Raw genomic sequence first — 17,865 nt, forward strand, 5'->3', positions numbered from 1 at the left:
TCCAAGGGAAGGACTTACCAAAGGCCCGAAGACCATGCGATATGCGATTGCGATATATCGCATCGCAATACCACATTGCAACAATACAAAGGGGTGAAGACCCATAGCCAATGGAACTTGAAATTTTGATCAAGGTGGATCCGATGGGGTTTATAAATGTGGCTCTATAAATTTTGAGTTTCGATATAAAAGTCTTTGTCAAGATTTTTCTGTGTATTGGTGCATTTCCATCATAAAACCAAAATACAAAGGGAAATGACCTAAAGCGATAAAATTGGACCTGAAAGGTTTATAGATGCAGATTTATTTTATTTGAGTTCCATGGTAAGCAGAATTTTGGGTGGACTTCAGGCAGTAAGCAGTATTGTAGAGGCTCTGCCCAATTCCATACATCGGTTGACTCGTAGCACACCGCAGGAGAGAGAAAACCACCTTTTCAGGCGAGTAATCTCCATGCAAGTGGGCCGCCCGAAATGGCTATCAGCCATTTGATTGGAAGGTCGCAGATCAACGTTGGGCTTGCGACAACGATATAACATGGGCCCGATAGGATTATAGGTCAGATTCAATATCTTTCGAGTTCCGGCTTTGGGCTATTGGTCAGATTTTTCATTGGTTTTCAATGTATTTCCATGTATTGTTGTGTATGAACGAAAAGTGCATTTTCGGGCATTTTTACTTGTGCCCAAAGAACTTTCCATTTGAAAACAGGTGGCCACCATACCTTAGAGTGTTTTGCAATGATTGCTTAACGCTCAACAAGGATTCGAATGGACAGCGGCTAGGAGCCAAAGAGCCCGAAAAGGAATGCAAACCAACAATGTCGATAGGCTTAAAAGCCATTCAATGGCAGCATAGAAAGAAGAGGTCAGTGGAAGATAGTCCCAAAAAGACAGTCAGTCAGTTAGATTGAGGCAGATTGAATAGAGGAACAGGACAGAGGGAGTGTTTGTGCACTCTTTTGGACTCAAGGTTTTCAAGCAAATCCCTCTTTGATGTCACTACAGTTGAGACTCTATTTTTGAGCTCACTCTTGTAATAATCTGTTCTTAAAGACTTAATGTAGAGGTCGACACTGAAATATGGACCAGGAGACGTAGCCAGGAAGTCTAGTGAACTCTTTGATTATTTGTTGTTTTGATGTGTGTGTCTGTTATGTTTTCTAACTACTCATTGTCTATATTATTTGCAATCTTTTCGATTCGTTGCAATAAATAATATAGGCATTCCTGCACATGAGTCTATAATACATTTATATTGATTTAAGATCTCATTTTCAAATCAAGTGGTATTAGATCAATTGGTTTGGTTAAGGTTAGAAAATCTTGTGCTTGATTTTGAATGCTAACTAGATTAAAGCTCATACTAGGAGAAGGAGAACATGTTGAGGCTTATCCAGAGATTGGATGAGTGTATTCTCAGAGGATAATGGAAAAAGAAGCTCCATTGGGATCAAAATATCAGTTCATGGATAGTTTTATGGCCATGCGAGCCATGGTGGAAGAGATGTATCTGGAATTTAAGAAGGGTAAAGGTGAAAGCACTTAAACACCTAAACCAGAAAAAGGAGTAGAGGAACCTTTCCTATTTTCCCCTCTGGAGAGCAAAGGAAAAGGAGAAATGCCTTCTCCACCATCTCCTCCATCATCACCTTCATCACCCTCATCATCTTCTTCGCATAAAACTAGCCATGATAAGAAAAAGAAGAAAATTTCTTTGATTAAATTAGATGCGAAGTTTGATTTGCCAATTTATGATGGAGAACTCAATGCAGAAAATCTAGATCATTGGATAAAACAAATTGATGTATATTGCAGGGAACAGAACGTTGATTCATAATGGAAGAAGATTCAGCTGACTAGCCTTTGACTTGGAGGAACTACACTAGTATGGTGGGAAGGCAAGACACAAGCTCATCTGCAAAAACATGGTAACATCATTTCTACCTGGAATAAATTTGTTTCTACTATCAAAAAGAAATTCTATCCTTTAGCTTACATGCAATAGGCAATGATTAATTGGCAAACTCTTCGTTAGTTGAAGGGTCAAAGTGTACAAAGTTATACTTAGGAATTCAGAAAGAGAGCTTTAACTCTAGGAATATCATTAGATTCACCTGAGACATTATTAGAGTATATAGGTGGTCTTCATAGCTATCTAAAGCATATTATTCTCATGTTTAATCCCACCAGCTTAGATGATGTATTAGTTCAGGCAACACATCTAAAATCTAGAAGTAAGAATGTAAACCCAAAATTTGGGGGAACATCTAAATATTCTGTAAGCAAGAACAAGGAAAAGAAGAAACTGAAATGGAAGGAAAGGAAAGCAAACACTGTATAGAAGGATAAACCTTCACACACTCATTTCAAGAAAGAAGGACACGATGAGGCACACTACTGAATTTTGCATCCATAACAAAGACCTAAGAAGTTCGGTGGAAGGAAGAAAAAGAATGTTACTCCTGATGAGAATGACTTGGGATCAAATTCAGGCGATGAAACAACAGTTGCAGCCACATGTATTAAAGGTAAAGATTCTAAACTGTCCATAAGTAATTCTGCACAATCTGTTGAAAATGAAAATAATGAGAGGGAAAGAAATGAGATTTTTCATATTAGAGTAATTTCCAAGCACAATAAGATTGATACTTTGTTTGATAGTGGATCACAAGTAAATTTGATTTCTAAAACAATTGTAAAGAAGTTGGAATTAGAAACAAAACCTCATGAGAAGCCATATCCATTAGGTTGGGTGTGTGATAAAACAAAGCTACAAGTAACGAGACAATGTAAACTTAGGTTTGCTATTGGATCGACATTTGTAGATGAGGTTAAGTTAGATATAGTTCCATTGGATATATGTGGTATTGTTTAGGGAAGTCCATACTTGTATGATAGAAAAGTTATTTTCTATAGAGCTGGAAACAAGTATCAACTCACTAGAGATGGAATGGAATATACTGTAAGAGCTCATAAACTCGAAGGTAACTATTCTCTCATAAACTCAGGACAGATGAAAAGAATTGTGAATTCAAGTAAGCAGTTTTTACTAATGATTGTAAAGGCAAAGGATCCTGAAAAATCCAATGCATTTGAAGGCTATGATTCTAAACAGAAAGCTTATTTAGTTAAAGTTGTTTTAGAGTATGATGTCCTATTTCAAGAACCAAAAGGTTTGCCATCCAAGTGAGAAATAGTACATGATTTTTGTTTGCAGCATGATGCTCCATTACCTAACATTGGAATGTGCAGGTTGTCAGCATTAGAGAATGCAGAGATAAAGAAGCAGGTACAGGAGTTGCTCGATAAAGGATTTATATGACCAAGAACATCACCATGTGGATCTCCAATCGTGCTGTGAGAAAGAAATATGGTTCGTGGAGAATGTGTATTGATTATAGAGAACTAAATAAAATAACGATCAAGAATCATTATCCTCTTCCTCATATTGATTATCTATTAGATCAATTGAAAGAAGCAGTTTACTTTTCTAAGTTAGACTTGCGAAGTGGTTATCATCAGGTCAGAGTTGCAAAACATGATGCATGGAAGACTGCTTTCAAGACAAAGCAAGGACTTTATGAATGGTTAGTTATGCCTTTTGGATTAACTAATGCTCCTGCTACATTTATGAGAGTTATGAATTATGTACTCAGACCATTTATTGATGATTTTGTAATTGTTTATTTAGATGACATTCTTGTTTTTAGTAAGACATGGGAAGACCATGTAAAGAAGACTTTAGATGTTTTAAAAAGAGAAAATATCTATGTAAAACTATCAAAATGTGAATTTGGCAGAACATCTTTAAATTATTTGGGTTATATTATAGGGGGTGGTGAAGTGAAGATAGATCCCTCTAAGGTTGAAGTCATTATGAACTGGCCTAAACCCAAATCTGCTATAGAGGTTAGGAGTTTCCTAGGGGAAGCACAATACTGGAGAAAGTTTATTGCTAACTTTTCTTTGGTTGCAGCTCCATTACATGCTTTAACAGGATTGAAACATTTGTTTCAATGGGGAGGCAAACAGTAGAGAGCCTTCGACATCTTAAAAGAGAAAATCAGTACAGCACTAGTACTAGCACTACCAGATCTTCAACATCTATTTGAGATTGAGACAGATTCTAGTGACTATGCCATGGAAAACCCATATGCTATCATTCTTAGACATTTACTTCTGTAGTAGTTAATTATCCCACATATCATAAAGAATTGTATGCATTAGTACAAAGTGTGAAAAAGTGGAAACATTACCTAATGGGTAAAGAAACAATCATACATTCAGATCATCAACCACTTCAATATTTGCACTCACAAACTAAATTGCAGCAATGAAGACATTATAGGTGGATGGGTTTTCTACAGCAATTTCATATTGTCATAAGATATAAGAAGGGCATACACAATAACATTGCAGACATGTTATCAAGACCAACCATAAATGCATCTACTATACTTAAGCATAAATCAGTAACATGAAAGTTACATTGAACAATATGCTCAAGATGTAGATTTTAAAGATGTATATGCAACTTTGAGTCATGGCAAGCAAGTAGAGGAATTGGATTACTATGTAAAGGACAAACTCTTATATCATTTGGGAAAGTTATGCATTCCACAAACTGAAAGAGTCAACATAATTCGAGAAGCACATACTTCTCTCATATCAGGGCATTTTGGTGTAAGTAAAACAGTTGCACAATTACAAAGGTTTTGTTATTGGCCGAGAATGCATGAGACAGTTTCTAGACATATCAAAGGGTGTACTATGTGTGCTACAAGCAAGCCTAGTAATAGAAAATTAGGCTTGTACAGTCCACTTCCAATTCCTTCCCATCCTTGGGAAAGTGTTTCCATGGACTTTGTTGGGGGATTGCAAAAATCTAGAAAAGGTCATGATTATTTGTATGTTGTTGTGGATGGGTTCAATAAAAGGTGTATTTTGATACCTTGTAACAAGCAAGTTACAGCTAAAGAAACAACAACGTTGTTCATTCAGAATGTATGGGTTCATTTTGGTTTACCCACTTTTATTATATCTGATTGAGATTCTCGATTTATTGGGAGGTTTTGATCAAGTTTATGAGAGTTGATGGACAATAGGTTGAAGAAGAGCACAACATTTCATCCACAAACAGATGGTCAAACAGAAGTGGTCAACAAGATAGTGATCCAGTTGCTCAGAGGCTATTGCAACAAGCATCCCAAGCTTTCGAATGAGCATTTGTGTTATGTGCAGCATGCTTAAAACCATGCCAAGCACTCTTCTACTCAGAGATCTCCTTTGGAGACTTCTTTTGGTTTTATACCAAAGTCTCCCTTGGATTTTGTCTTTGGTAAAGACATAACAATTGATGGACATAGTGATGTGGACAAAGCAACCAAGTTCATTGAACAAATCCAGGAAATTCACTAGGCAGTACATAAACAGCTGGAAAGAAGTTAAGCAAAGTACAAGGCAAGACATGATAAGAATCGAGTCAAGCATAGTTTTCAAGTTGGTGATCAAGTCTGGCTGTACATCAGCAAAGACAGAATGCAAGGTGAATGAAAGAAGATAAAACCAATAAGGTATGTACCTTTCAAGATACTTGATAAAATTGGTGAAAATTCTTTTCGCCATGATTTTCCAGCTTATATGCAAATCTATTCAGTCGTTAATGCAGAAAACTTGAGATTGTATAAACCTTCATTAGTTGAAGATCCCGAAGAGCAATGTCAATTGCCTTCTATTGGGGATTTTGTACCTGAGTATCTCAATGAGTTACAGGAGGACACAATGCTAGATAGGAAGGTAAGAACTACGTGTCAAGGGGATGTTGAGTACTTGAGAGTAGGGATCAAAGTTACAAATCCAAGCGAAGCATGATGGATAGAAGCTAAACAAGTGAGGGAGTTGTAACATCACTTGATCGATGCCTAAAAACCAACTTTTGGTGGTCCAAAAGATTTTCAATTGGAAGGCGTGATCCAAAATGGATCCTGAAACCTCTAAGTCTAAGTCTTTAATACTATCGGAAAACATTATCGCAGCAGAAACATTGAAGGAAAGGTAGAAAACAGAGCTAAGCGAAGGATGAAGTAATGTTGCACAAGAGCTGCTGTATCAGACAAATCAATAGTCCAGATCAAATCGAAATATCGCTTTGGAGGGATTGGCGATATCATAGTCGACGGAGTGTATCTGAGGCAGCCCTATGGAAGTTGCGATCGTGATCCAACGACACAATTTGTACTGTTGATCAAGCGCATAGATCAACATCCGAGATTACATTATCGCATTGCAGGTTTTTAAGGGAAGGACTTACCAAAGGCCTGAAGACCATGCTATATGCGATTGCAATATATCGCATCGCAATAATACAAAGGGGCGAAGACCCATAGCTGATGCGACTTGCGATTGCAATCAAGGTGGACCCGATGGGGTTTATATGTGGCTCTATAAATTTTTAGTTCCGATATAAAAGTGTTTGTCGGGCTTTTTCTGTGTATTAGTGCATTTTCGTCATAAAACCGAAATACAAAGGGAAATGACCAGAAGCGATAAACCCGGACCCGAAAGGTTTATAGATGTGACTTTATGTTATTTGAGTTTCGTGGTAAGCGGGATTTCAGGCGGACTTCCAGCAGTAAGCGGTATTGGAGAGGCTCTGCTCGATTCCATACACCAGTCGACACGTAGCACACCGCAGGAGAGAGAAAACCGCATTTTCAGGTGGGTAATCTCCATGCAAGTGGCCCACTCAAAATGGCTGCCAGCCATTAGATTGGAAGGTCACAGATCAATGGTGGGCTTGTGACAATGATATAACATGGACCCTATAGGATTATAGGTTGGATTCAATATCTTTTGAGTTTCGACTTTAGTCTATTTGTTGGATTTTTCATTGGTTTTCAATGTATTTCCGTGTGTTGTTGTGTATGAATTAAAAGTGCATTTTTTGGGATTTTCACCTGCGCCTAAAGAAATTTAAATTTGAAAACAGGTGGCCACCGTACTTTAGAGTGTTTTTGCAATGATTGTTTGACACTCAATAGGGATTCGAATGAACAGTGGCTGGGAGCTAGAGAGCCTGAAAAGGAGTGCAAACCGACAATGTCGATATGCTTAAAATCCATTCAATGGCAGCACAGAAAGAAGAGGTCAGTGGAGGACAGTCCCTGAAAGACAGTCAGTCAGTTAGATTGAGGTAGATTGAATAGAGGAACATGATAGAGGGATAGTCTGTGCACTCTTTTAGACTTAAGGTTTTCGAGCAAATACCTCTTTGATGTCATTGTAGTTGAGACTCTGTTTTTGAGCTCAATCTTGTAATAATCTATTCTTAAATACTTAATATAGAGGCTGACACTGAAAGTTGGACCAGGAGACGTAGCCAGGAAGTCTGATGAACTCCTTGATTATTTGCTATGTTGATGTGTGTGTCTATTATATCTTCTAACTCTTCATTGTCTATATTATTCACAATCTTTTTGATTTGTTGCACTAAATAATATAAGCATTCCTGCACATGAGTCTATCATACCTTAATATTGATTTAAGATCTCATTTTCAGATCATAAACTAAACATAATTATTAAATAATTATTGTAATGTTTCAATAAGCCACCCACATGAAAAATTATATCCTAATGTTAAGCAAAGTATATAATATTATCGTTGGCCATTGTAATGATGTCATGAAAAATTGTATTATATATTTTGTTCAACTTATTTTCTTCCAGTATACACTATAGTGGTGATAGTGGGCTTTTCCCATAGTTGGGACTTCTCCCTTCAACCCACAATCAATCTATTTTCGTCTTTTCCTTCTCTATTTTGGGTCCTTTTCCTCTCTATTTTTCAATTACAGAATCATTTTTGCATTTCATTGCCTTTAGGAAGCGCACTATTTACTACTTCATATTTCCATTTCAACTTTACAATTTTTTTTAGAAATTTAATTTTTGAAAATATGTATTTTTTTAAATTAAAATGATTTTGATGTTTCCTTAAAAGAAATAATTTTCCTCCCAAAATTAATGTTTGGCAATTTAACATTTCTTGATTATTGAAATCTCTCAATATTTTAGATGGACAACTCTTGCCAATCTCCCAAATATGAAATGAGACTAACTCAGTCTACAATTTCTGAGTTTATTAAAAACTTAGTTTATAGTGTTGTTAATGTGAAGAAATCCTTGTATTTTTTCAAGAAGTTCACCCAAAATGAGAAGAAAACCAAGTATAGCTTAGAGTAACTATATTGTAACCTTTGCAAACATTCATTTAAGGTCGCTACATTGGAGTTTAGCATCATCTATTGGTTATTCTAGGGGATGAAGTAAAAGTATTCCCCTTGTCAGCAAAGAAAAGAATTGAAACTACTAGGCTTCATGGCTTCCATGGGTGGTACTATTATTGTAGAGACAAAGGAGGAGCATATATTTTCTATTTAAAATTAATAATTCTATGTTCAATTGTGTCATCATAATGAGTAAATGATGACAATGATAAAATGGATTCAAGGTGGTGGCGTGCAGGGGTAGTGGTCAGTTCTACTAACACAATTTTAAGCAATAAAGTTGTTGTAATATAGATGTTCATTACATAATTGAAGTAGGCCATAGATGATGTAGGGGTTGGAATTTTCCTTGCAAATAAAATATCATTTAATGTGATCCATTGTCTCTACAAGGAGATGTCGTCGTCGTTGGCCTATCATTTCAACCCCTTGGTTACAATAAAGAGGGAAAACGTTCTAGATAGATTAGTCTCAAGACAAATAAGATAGGTTCTACAAATGATTTTAGGTTATTATAGATGCTACATTAGCTTACACTTCTGTATTGTTGATTATTCAAATCATGTATCCACATCTATTTTGGACTCCTTCTTGTGTGCATGCTTTAAATAATTTACTTGAAGGCATTGCAAAAAATTCTTAGATCATCTCCATTATTTTGGATGCAAGGAAGGCACAAATGTTCATTTGCAATTATGATGCCTCTCTGGCTATTTACAAATTTATGGAAAAAAGTAGTTCTAGAAACCAATAGATTCAATATATGCCACATATTTTAATATTCTTGCCCATATGTTAGAGGTGCAACAAGCCTTAAAGGACATTGCTATAAATTTTGAGTGGTCAACCTCGAGGGAATTAAAAATCGATTAGGGAAAGAAGGTTACAGAAATGTTGTTGAGAGATGATTGGTGGGTTGATGTGAAATGTATTATCCCTTTTCACCTTTCAAATATTGTATCTAATTAGGTATGCAAATTTAGATTCGGCTAACCATGGGGAAATATATAATTCAATTAAAAACATGAATGGATAGGTCAGGTCTATCATGGGTGAAAGGGACCCCTCTTTATAGTTTTCTACTGAAATCCAAATGTTGATTGGAAATATATGGATGCCACATTAAATATATATACACTAGAGAAAGTAACCATAATTCAAGAACAATTATTTGACTTTGTAATTCTTAGTAGCCCCACATTCTCTAGTGTTACAAAGAATTTTTTTTTTAGCCATGGCATAAGAAATTCACAATGGATGGTTGAGGTTGTTTGAATCCACACTTTGGGTATGTGTTTACTTGTTAGGTTGCTATTTCCCTAGTTGCAAAAAGGAACTAGTAAACATATACTTTTATCCACCAAAATTGGATTACTTCTAAGAGAGTGAAGAAAATATTTTATGTGTATACACTCTTAGTCTTCTTACTAGGAAATCACTAGAGTATTTATATGGACCAATATCATGGTGTGATGTAGATCTTGAGGATGCTTCCCATATTGATAATGGGGTGGATGGTAAATCTCTCAATGCAATAGTGATAATTGTTGTATTTGATGATATCAAGAAGCAATTGCAACATAGTGATCCTCACAAGGGAGAAGGAAGTGAGTTAGAAATTTATGAGTAGAGCCTTCGTGCTAGTATGTGCATTGAGTTATAAACTCCCTTTTATGTTATTTTGAGGCATTTCTCTGGTTGGAATCTACAATACACATTATTTTGAACCATCATCCATGCTTTTCTTGAGTCTTGGATCTTTTATCCCTAACCCTTTGTTGTGATTGTTTAAAGTTTAAATAATAGAATTATATACCATTAAATTTTGTAATTGTTTATGTATAGTACAATGTTGCAAGATTATATCTTGTACTATTTTTTTGTTTTGCTTTTAAGGTTATCATTGTTCTGCTTGTTGATGTTGTCATTGTTCTACTTTGCAAGGCCTTGTAACTTTACTCAAATTTCATAACTTTAAAATTACATTTCCTTGAACTAATATTTTCTGTAGATGGTCAAAATGTTGAAACCAAAAAATGTCAAGGTGAAGCTGTACAGTATATTACTTTTATGAATTTAAGCTCTACCTTAAACTTTACACCTTGTTATAGGACCTTAAACATTCACCTTTAAAAGTTTAACTAATTCAATTTTGTTCCTAATATGAAAAATAATATGATACAAAATATAACCTAAACAAAATACTAAATCAACTATTAACATAAATAACATGGTAGGCCAATAAGTAAACTGGATTGGGGCATAGGTAAGTAATTACCCGAATAATAAGAATTGACTGGAGGCGAGATGGAGCGCAACGGCTGCGGTTAGGGTTTCTGTTCACATCTCTGCGGTTCGCACTGTTTTCTCTTCCCGGTCACGCGCACTGACAAAACCCAGTCGCACTCACCGTATACTCTTCTATACACTCACGGGCACGGGCTCTCCCCTGCTCCCCAGCACCGCGCCCGCCTCTTTCGCTACCGGACCGCTGCACCGACTAAGGAATCTGCCCTAACCCTAGCACCTCTGCGGTTAACTGTTCCGAGGACTTCGCTGTTTCGAGGTTTGTCGCTGTCAACATGGAGGAACAGGATGCTGTCGATTACTCCGAGGACCCGCTGGAGGGCGTCTCCATATGGCGTACACCCTACCCTACAACTCAAGGTATGTTCCATGCTGATCTCCCGGAAAATATGGTTTCATACTCCGATGGGCTGCCAACTGGTCATTATCCCGTTATTCTCCCGGACTCCCCCCCCCACCTGGCCGGCATTATCCACCCCTCCTCACTCTCCGGCCACCTTGGGTTTTCTGGCGGACTGCATAAACCCTAACCCTAGTTCCGCCCCTCACCACTCCTCGATTCCCCAGTCATCCCTTGACCCTCCGCATTCCACCCCCCCCCCTAACCGCCTCCTCATCTGCTGGAGCTCTATCGGGTAGTATCACTGGGATTCCGCCTCTCTCTGGACCTCAATTCACCTCCAGAACCGATCCCCTGCACCCTGCACCCAGCGCTCCCCCCCTCCAGGGTTTTGGCCCCGCCTCGGTATCAAACCCTCCGGCGAGATCTGGCCACAATCAGAAGCACCGTTGTTTCAAATCCAGGGCTGAGGACACCTTTCTCAGGCTCGAAGAAGATATACAATGGGGCGAGATTATGGATTTCGCAGACAGAGTCCTCGTGGGACGCATTAGAGGCAGACATTATTCGGCTGAACGACTCAAAGCCTAGGCTACGGAAGTATGGGGGCATCATCTGGTTGACATACCCTTTGTACAAACCTTTGTGAGAGGATGGTTCGCGCTTCGGTTCGCTCGTGCCGACCACACAAATTGGGTCCTATCCTCGTTTTGGCACTTCGAACATGCCCCTATCCTTCTCAAGAGATGGACCCCTTTATTCAACCCGGCGACTGAACAGATCGGGATTGGACCGGTATGGATCAGGATTCCCGGACTCCCCCTGCAGTACTAGTCTGAGGACATTTTCAGGAGAATTGGAAACGCCATTGGCGGATTCATGGACTACGACAAGTCGTATTTACACACAGGTATGAGGGCTTACGCACGCCTCCTCATCAACCTGGACACTAGGGGCGGCCTTCTGGAGTATATCACGATACAATGGAGGGACACATCCTGGAGGCAGATCATAGATTACGAAGGAATCCCCTACAGATGTCGCAGATGCCACAAAGTAGGGCATCTGTATCGAGATTGCCCTCTCCTACATAAAAGATCAGCACAGGACCATGGAGATACACAGGCTCGACCCCCCCCATCACCTGCTCATCCACTCACTGAGGAGCCTGGGGATGTTCAGAGACAGGCTGATAGTACTCCTCCAGAACCGTCGAGTTCCTCGACTGGGGTCCGGACTCGCGCATCAACGACATCTGCTCCTACAGACATTGCACTGATGCGGAACGATATGCCGGGTACGTCTGTCCCATCTCCTCCTCGCATTTCATCGCCCATACATTACCATCCTAGTTCTGCATCTGCACTTTTGCATCACTTACACACAGCACTCACATCTGCCTCATCCATCGCTCCTCTATCTCCCCCTATCACTTGGCCCATCCCCTCCACTCCGCTGGTGTCCTCCTTTGTTTCACCGTCTCTCCCCCATATATCTGAAGCGCTCCTGTCCCTATCCTCCCCTGCTCCCCCTCGATACTCCCTGCGGCCCAGATCCAAGGACAGGGGCCCGGACGTAGTTGGCTTTGCCTTGGATACTGTACCTGCCTCTCTCAAACACTCCAGGGGCAGGCCATCGCGCATATCAAAAGCTAGACGTACTGCTGATGCTGAAGTCGCCATTTGACGACAGCAGACCATCCTTAGGGCCCTTAGAGCACAGACTGGCCCTACCACCTTACCGTCATGAAGATTCTATCCTATAACTGCAGAGGGTTTGCTAGTAACCCCAAAAAACTAGCCCTCAGGAGATTGCTCTCCCTAGAACAATTGGATATAATCTTTCTTCAAGAGACTCTTTGTCCGGCAGACACTCTTATTCAAATATTCAAGTCCTGGTTACCCAATTGGACCTTCTTCGCTATTGATGCTGCTGGGAGATCTGGTGGATTGGCTATTGGCATCAATAATAAATCCATGAGGCTTATCAATTCTTGGGGAGGACGTGGGTACATTGGAGTTTATGCATATGCTAGCTCCATGGAACTAGAACTTCGCCTCATTAATGTATACGAGCCATGCTCTGATAGGGCGAACTTCTGGAGCTCCCTTCTGGGATCAGCCCTACTGCGTGAGGATAACATCATATTGGGGGGAGACCTCAACTTCACCTTGGGATTCTGTGAAACATGGGGACATGCAGCCAGGGTGGACCCCTTTTCTGATACTATTTCTTCTCTATTGGAAGACCACCACTGGATAGACACGCCTATGGCAAAGATCCAACACACCTGGTCTAACAACCGAAGCGGAGATCAGAGCTTAGCCAGAAGACTCGACAGGTTCCTGATCAAAGAACCTCTTCACAACGGCTTTGCCCAAATCAGACAGTGGATTGGATCTGGAGGATTATCGGATCATCGGCCTATCTACCTAGAGATCTCTGACTCTCACATAAAGAAGAAGAGCCCCTTCATGTTTAACTCATCATGGTTACAGGACCCATCCTACGTGTAATTGGTCACTGAATATTGGCAGAATAACCCCATCAGAGACGGTGAAAACATTATTGACGGCTTCACCAGGAAGCTATCAGGCCTCAAAAGTATATCCAAACATTGGGCCCATCAGAAGAGACTCCGGGATGACCACACTTTAAGCGAGGCTGAGAGGATCATTGTTGCACATGAGGAAGATGAGGGCGGCACCTTCCCTACTCAGGAAAGTAAGGAGTTATACACTTCTCTCATATCCAAACGATCACAGATCCTGAAAGAACGAGAAGAAAGTTGGCGGCTGAGGAGCAGAGTTATATGGCTCACTGCTGGGGATGACAACACCAGATTCTACCACAATTATGCAAATGGCAGAAAGGCAATCAATACAATCTGGGAACTAAAAGATGATCAGGACCACACAGTCACATCTCAGAGGCACCTGGCAAAGATAGCTATTGATCATTTCAAAAACATATAAAAGGCACCCAGGGAGATCAACATACTCGAAATCATGAGGGTGGCCGAGAAATTCCCCAGATTCGTCTTGCAAGAGGAACATATCGACCTCACTTAGGAAGTGACTATGGAGGAACTTGAAGCGACCATCAAATGGTTCAAAAAAGACAAGAGTCCAGGACCGGACGGATGGTCTATTGAATTCTATATAGCCTTCTTTGACATCCTGGCAGCTGATCTCCTGAAAGTTGTCGAGCACTGTAGGCTGGAGGGTAATGTTTCATCGACCGTAAAATCTACATTCATCACCCTCATCCCCAAAGCCGACCACCCTGCATCTTTCAACGACTTTCGACCTATATCCCTCTGCAACTGCCTATACAAGATTGTAGCCAAAATCATTGCCAACCGTCTGAAGCCTATCTTATCTCATCACATTTCTTCAGAAAAATTCGCTTTCCTAAGCAATCGGCAGATCCATGAAGCCATTGCCACAGCTCAGGAACTCCTTCATACCCTCCACACTAAAAAACAGAAAGGTATGATATTGAAGGTGGAACTATCCAAAGCCTTTGATAGAGTCAGCTGGCTCTATATCAGATTGCTACTTACTCACCTTGGCTTTCCATACCTCTTTATTAAATGGGTCATGAGCTGCATTACTGATGTTCCATATAGTGTTCTCCTCAATGGGGAAGCCACACCCTTCTTCACTTCGGAAAGAGGGCTCCGACAGGGTTGCCCTCTCTCCCCTCTACTTTTCCTACTTGTCATGGAGGGGCTTAGTAGGCTCATCATTGCTACCAGGGAGAGGCATCAGATAACCGGAATCAACATATTGGAAAATTATTTTCCTCACGCACCTTCTGTTTGTGGACGATATCCTCATTTTCCTCAATGGAGGCATTGGAGACATCACAGCCCTTCACAATAATTTTCTCCTATTCCAGCAAGCCACGGGAATGATGGTAAATGATAGTAAATCCTCTATCACAGCGGTGGGCTGCTCTAGACATGGATTAGCATTTGCCACTCAACGCTTTCCCTTTACCTCATCTTCCCTTGATGATGGCATAAAGTATCTTGGGTATAGACTCAAACCCCTTGGATACAGAATTGCTGACTGGGCTTTGTTGATAGCCAAGGTGGAAAAGAGACTTCAGACATGGTATCACAAATACCTTTCTTGTGCGGGTCGGCTGATCCTCATTAAAGCGGTTATTGAAGCTATGCCGGTCTATTGGATGACCCTCGCCTGGATACCTCGTGGAGTACTCAACAGGATACAGAGTATATGTTCCAGATTTCTATGGAAAGGACAGCAACCTGGCAGGATCTTTGCATGGGTGAAATGGGACTCTATAGCCATGCCAAAGTGCTGGGGTGGCTGGGGTATAAAAAGGCTTAATCACTTTGCAAATGCTTTGGCAGCCAAACTAGGATGGCAACTACTGACCTCCGATAGCCTTTGGTCCCGTGTCGCCCAAGAAAAATACATCAGACCTACTCATCTCATGGACTGGTTCCGCCAGCAACATGAACATGGTCATAATATATCCAACATCTGGAAGGCAGTATTACGGTCCCTTCCTCTGTTGATGGAAGGCATAACTTGGCGTATCAAGAGTGGACACAGCGTCAGGATTGGGAAGGACCCATGGGTCGGATGCGGTAATTCAAACAGACTTTCGGAAGATCTCATCCGATACTTGCACAGTAGAGGCATCACACATATTAATCAAATCAGAGACAGTGATAACTCGAGCTTCCTACAGCAGGCTTGGCTTACATCCGCGACTCTGGACATACCTGAGCAATGGCAGATTGAATGGGATAACTACACTGAAGCCCTTACCCAGGCCCACATCAGACTGACTGAGGGATTGGACGAGCTCATCTGGGCCTTCTCTAAACATGGATTGTATTCCCCCAAAATGGGATACCTAAAATTAATGGAGCCTCACATGCCCTCGAATATTCTCCCTCACTGGAGAAAACTATGGAAGCTACAAGCTGCCCCCCGCTGCCATTTATTAATGTGGAACATTATATGGGACAAGATCCCCACTGGCAAAAATCTATTGAAAAGATATTTTCACGGGCCTTTCAGATGCCACCTTTGCTGCAACGAAGAAGAAAGCACGGATCACCTATTCCTTCACTGCACAGTAACCAGAGAATTCTGGCACAATTTAACATCACACTTTACTTTCCTCACTCCATGGCAGGGTGAGAACATACAAGAGGCATGGTGCTCTTGGATACGAGCACACACAGGGAAAGCTAACAACATGCCTCTCTTAGTATGCAGAGCCATTTGGATTGCACAGAACCATATCATATTCAACAATAAAGCTCCCCACTGGCCTACTATACTGCACCATATCATCGCAGATTACAATCTTATACCAGATGCTGCTCCCAACCCCCCACCTCGCTCCTTAAATCCCATTGCTATCGATAAGACAAAGCCCTGGGCTTTCTTCGATGGTTCCGCACAGGATGCGGGCTGTGGTGGAGGAGCTGTACTACACATAAATGAATCACACTGCCTCAAAATTCAGATCAAATATGACAACGGCACCAACAACTTTACTGAATTATGCACCGCAAAACATATCATTCATTTTGCACATCAAAAGCACTGCAAACATTTGCAATTGTTTGGAGACTCACAGATTGTTTGCAATTGGATAAATTCTGCATCTCAATGTCATGCATATACTTTGAGACATATACTGGACGAAGCCAAAAGACTGATATCATCTTTTGAATCCTTTGCTTGTCGTCATATATACAGGGAACAAAACACAGAATCGGACCAACTTTCCAAAGAAGCGGCGCACAACCATCTAGAACAATGGCTGATACAGGAGCAGATTGATGGAACTTTCCATGAATATTATCACAGGCCTTTTGACGACCTCAACAGAACGGGTCAATGATCCGACAACAACATTGCCATTTTTTGACAATTTTGAAATTTGACATATGGACTTTATTATATATTTTCTAAGTTTATGCACGGCCTATAGCAGGTAATCATTGCACAAAGGAATTATTGTAAAAACTGTGGTATTAAATAGACAGATCAACTATACGACTCCCTGCGTGGAGATCCAGATCTTACAGTTTATTGTTTTTTGTATATACAGACAGGTCGATGACCTCATATAAATATGCGACCAGCATCTACAAAATGTAATTTCCTATTATTAATAGAAATTACGACTTTTTCCTTATGGGAAAAAAAACATAGTAGGCCAAAAAAATAAATACAAGCTTTTAATATGTGATATATTTTTTAACAAAAACCATGTGTTGGAAATGTCACTTCTTTTTCTTTTTTACCCATTACCATTCAATAACTTTTATTTCTTGTGAAAAAATAACATAAACTTACATACAAAATATTATATATATATATATAGATATATATCCCGATTTCAGACAAGGTACACTCATCTACCTTATGTGTTTCGAATAAGTAAAGAAATTAAATAAAACAGAAAAACACACCAGCAAACCCAAAAAAACACCCTTTTAACCTAGAAGATCTTATGATAATTTCCCCATTGTCAACACATCTAAGTTAATATGATAATGTCCTAAATGAAGTAGAGGCTGGGTAGTGGACAAATGAATCAGCATAACGTTGATAAACACTTAGGTCATATATAAATAGTGATTTTGGTCCTAATATTCTCTATATCAACAACCATTATTACGTTAAATGCATTTTCTAGCAATTAAATTCAAATGATTCACTTGAAAACACTCTTTGGATACACTGTTTAGTTTATTTCGAAACACTTATTGATGCTACTAAAGTATTCATTCAACAAAGAATTTATTCCGCACACCGTCTCTCCATGGATTGAATCTAGTGGCCAAAAAATAACAAGGATATAATTAGAGCACTGTAATGAACCAGAGGAGCCAGCATTCCATGTGCTAGCGAGGGGTACAGAATACA

General features: G+C 39.9%; 2 protein-coding genes across 2 annotated transcripts; both read left to right on the top strand.

The window, feature by feature from the left end:
* The first annotated feature begins 12,681 nt into the window (after positions 1–12,681).
* Positions 12,682–13,911, top strand: LOC149250500 (uncharacterized). The gene is made up of 2 exons (XM_089453667.1): positions 12,682–13,209; positions 13,474–13,911. The coding sequence occupies exons 1-2, from the start codon at positions 12,682–12,684 to the stop codon at positions 13,909–13,911; spliced, it is 966 nt and encodes a 321-aa protein (XP_089309793.1).
* A 943-nt stretch (positions 13,912–14,854) lies between these two features.
* Positions 14,855–16,834, top strand: LOC149250501 (uncharacterized). The gene has a single exon (XM_089453668.1). It carries the CDS (start codon positions 14,855–14,857, stop codon positions 16,832–16,834), a length of 1,980 nt encoding a protein of 659 aa, XP_089309794.1.
* Positions 16,835–17,865: the final 1,031 nt, after the last annotated feature.

This window comes from Pinus tabuliformis, chromosome 7, assembly GCF_031772625.1.
Source record: "Pinus tabuliformis cultivar Carrire ecotype Pingquan chromosome 7, CPIR1, whole genome shotgun sequence".
NCBI classification, from domain to species: Eukaryota; Viridiplantae; Streptophyta; class Pinopsida; order Pinales; family Pinaceae; genus Pinus; species Pinus tabuliformis.

What these genes read in the sequence shown, in the direction of transcription:
- LOC149250500 (XM_089453667.1), top strand. Translation starts at nt 12,682, where the DNA reads ATGAAGATTCTATCCTATAACTGCAGAGGGTTTGCTAGTAACCCCAAA. An exon ending in ACTGGATAGACACGCCTATG is followed by an intron (nt 13,210 to 13,473) that starts GCAAAGATCCAA and finishes GAATATTGGCAG; the next exon opens with AATAACCCCATCAGAGACGG.
- LOC149250501 (XM_089453668.1), top strand. Translation starts at nt 14,855, where the DNA reads ATGGTAAATGATAGTAAATCCTCTATCACAGCGGTGGGCTGCTCTAGA.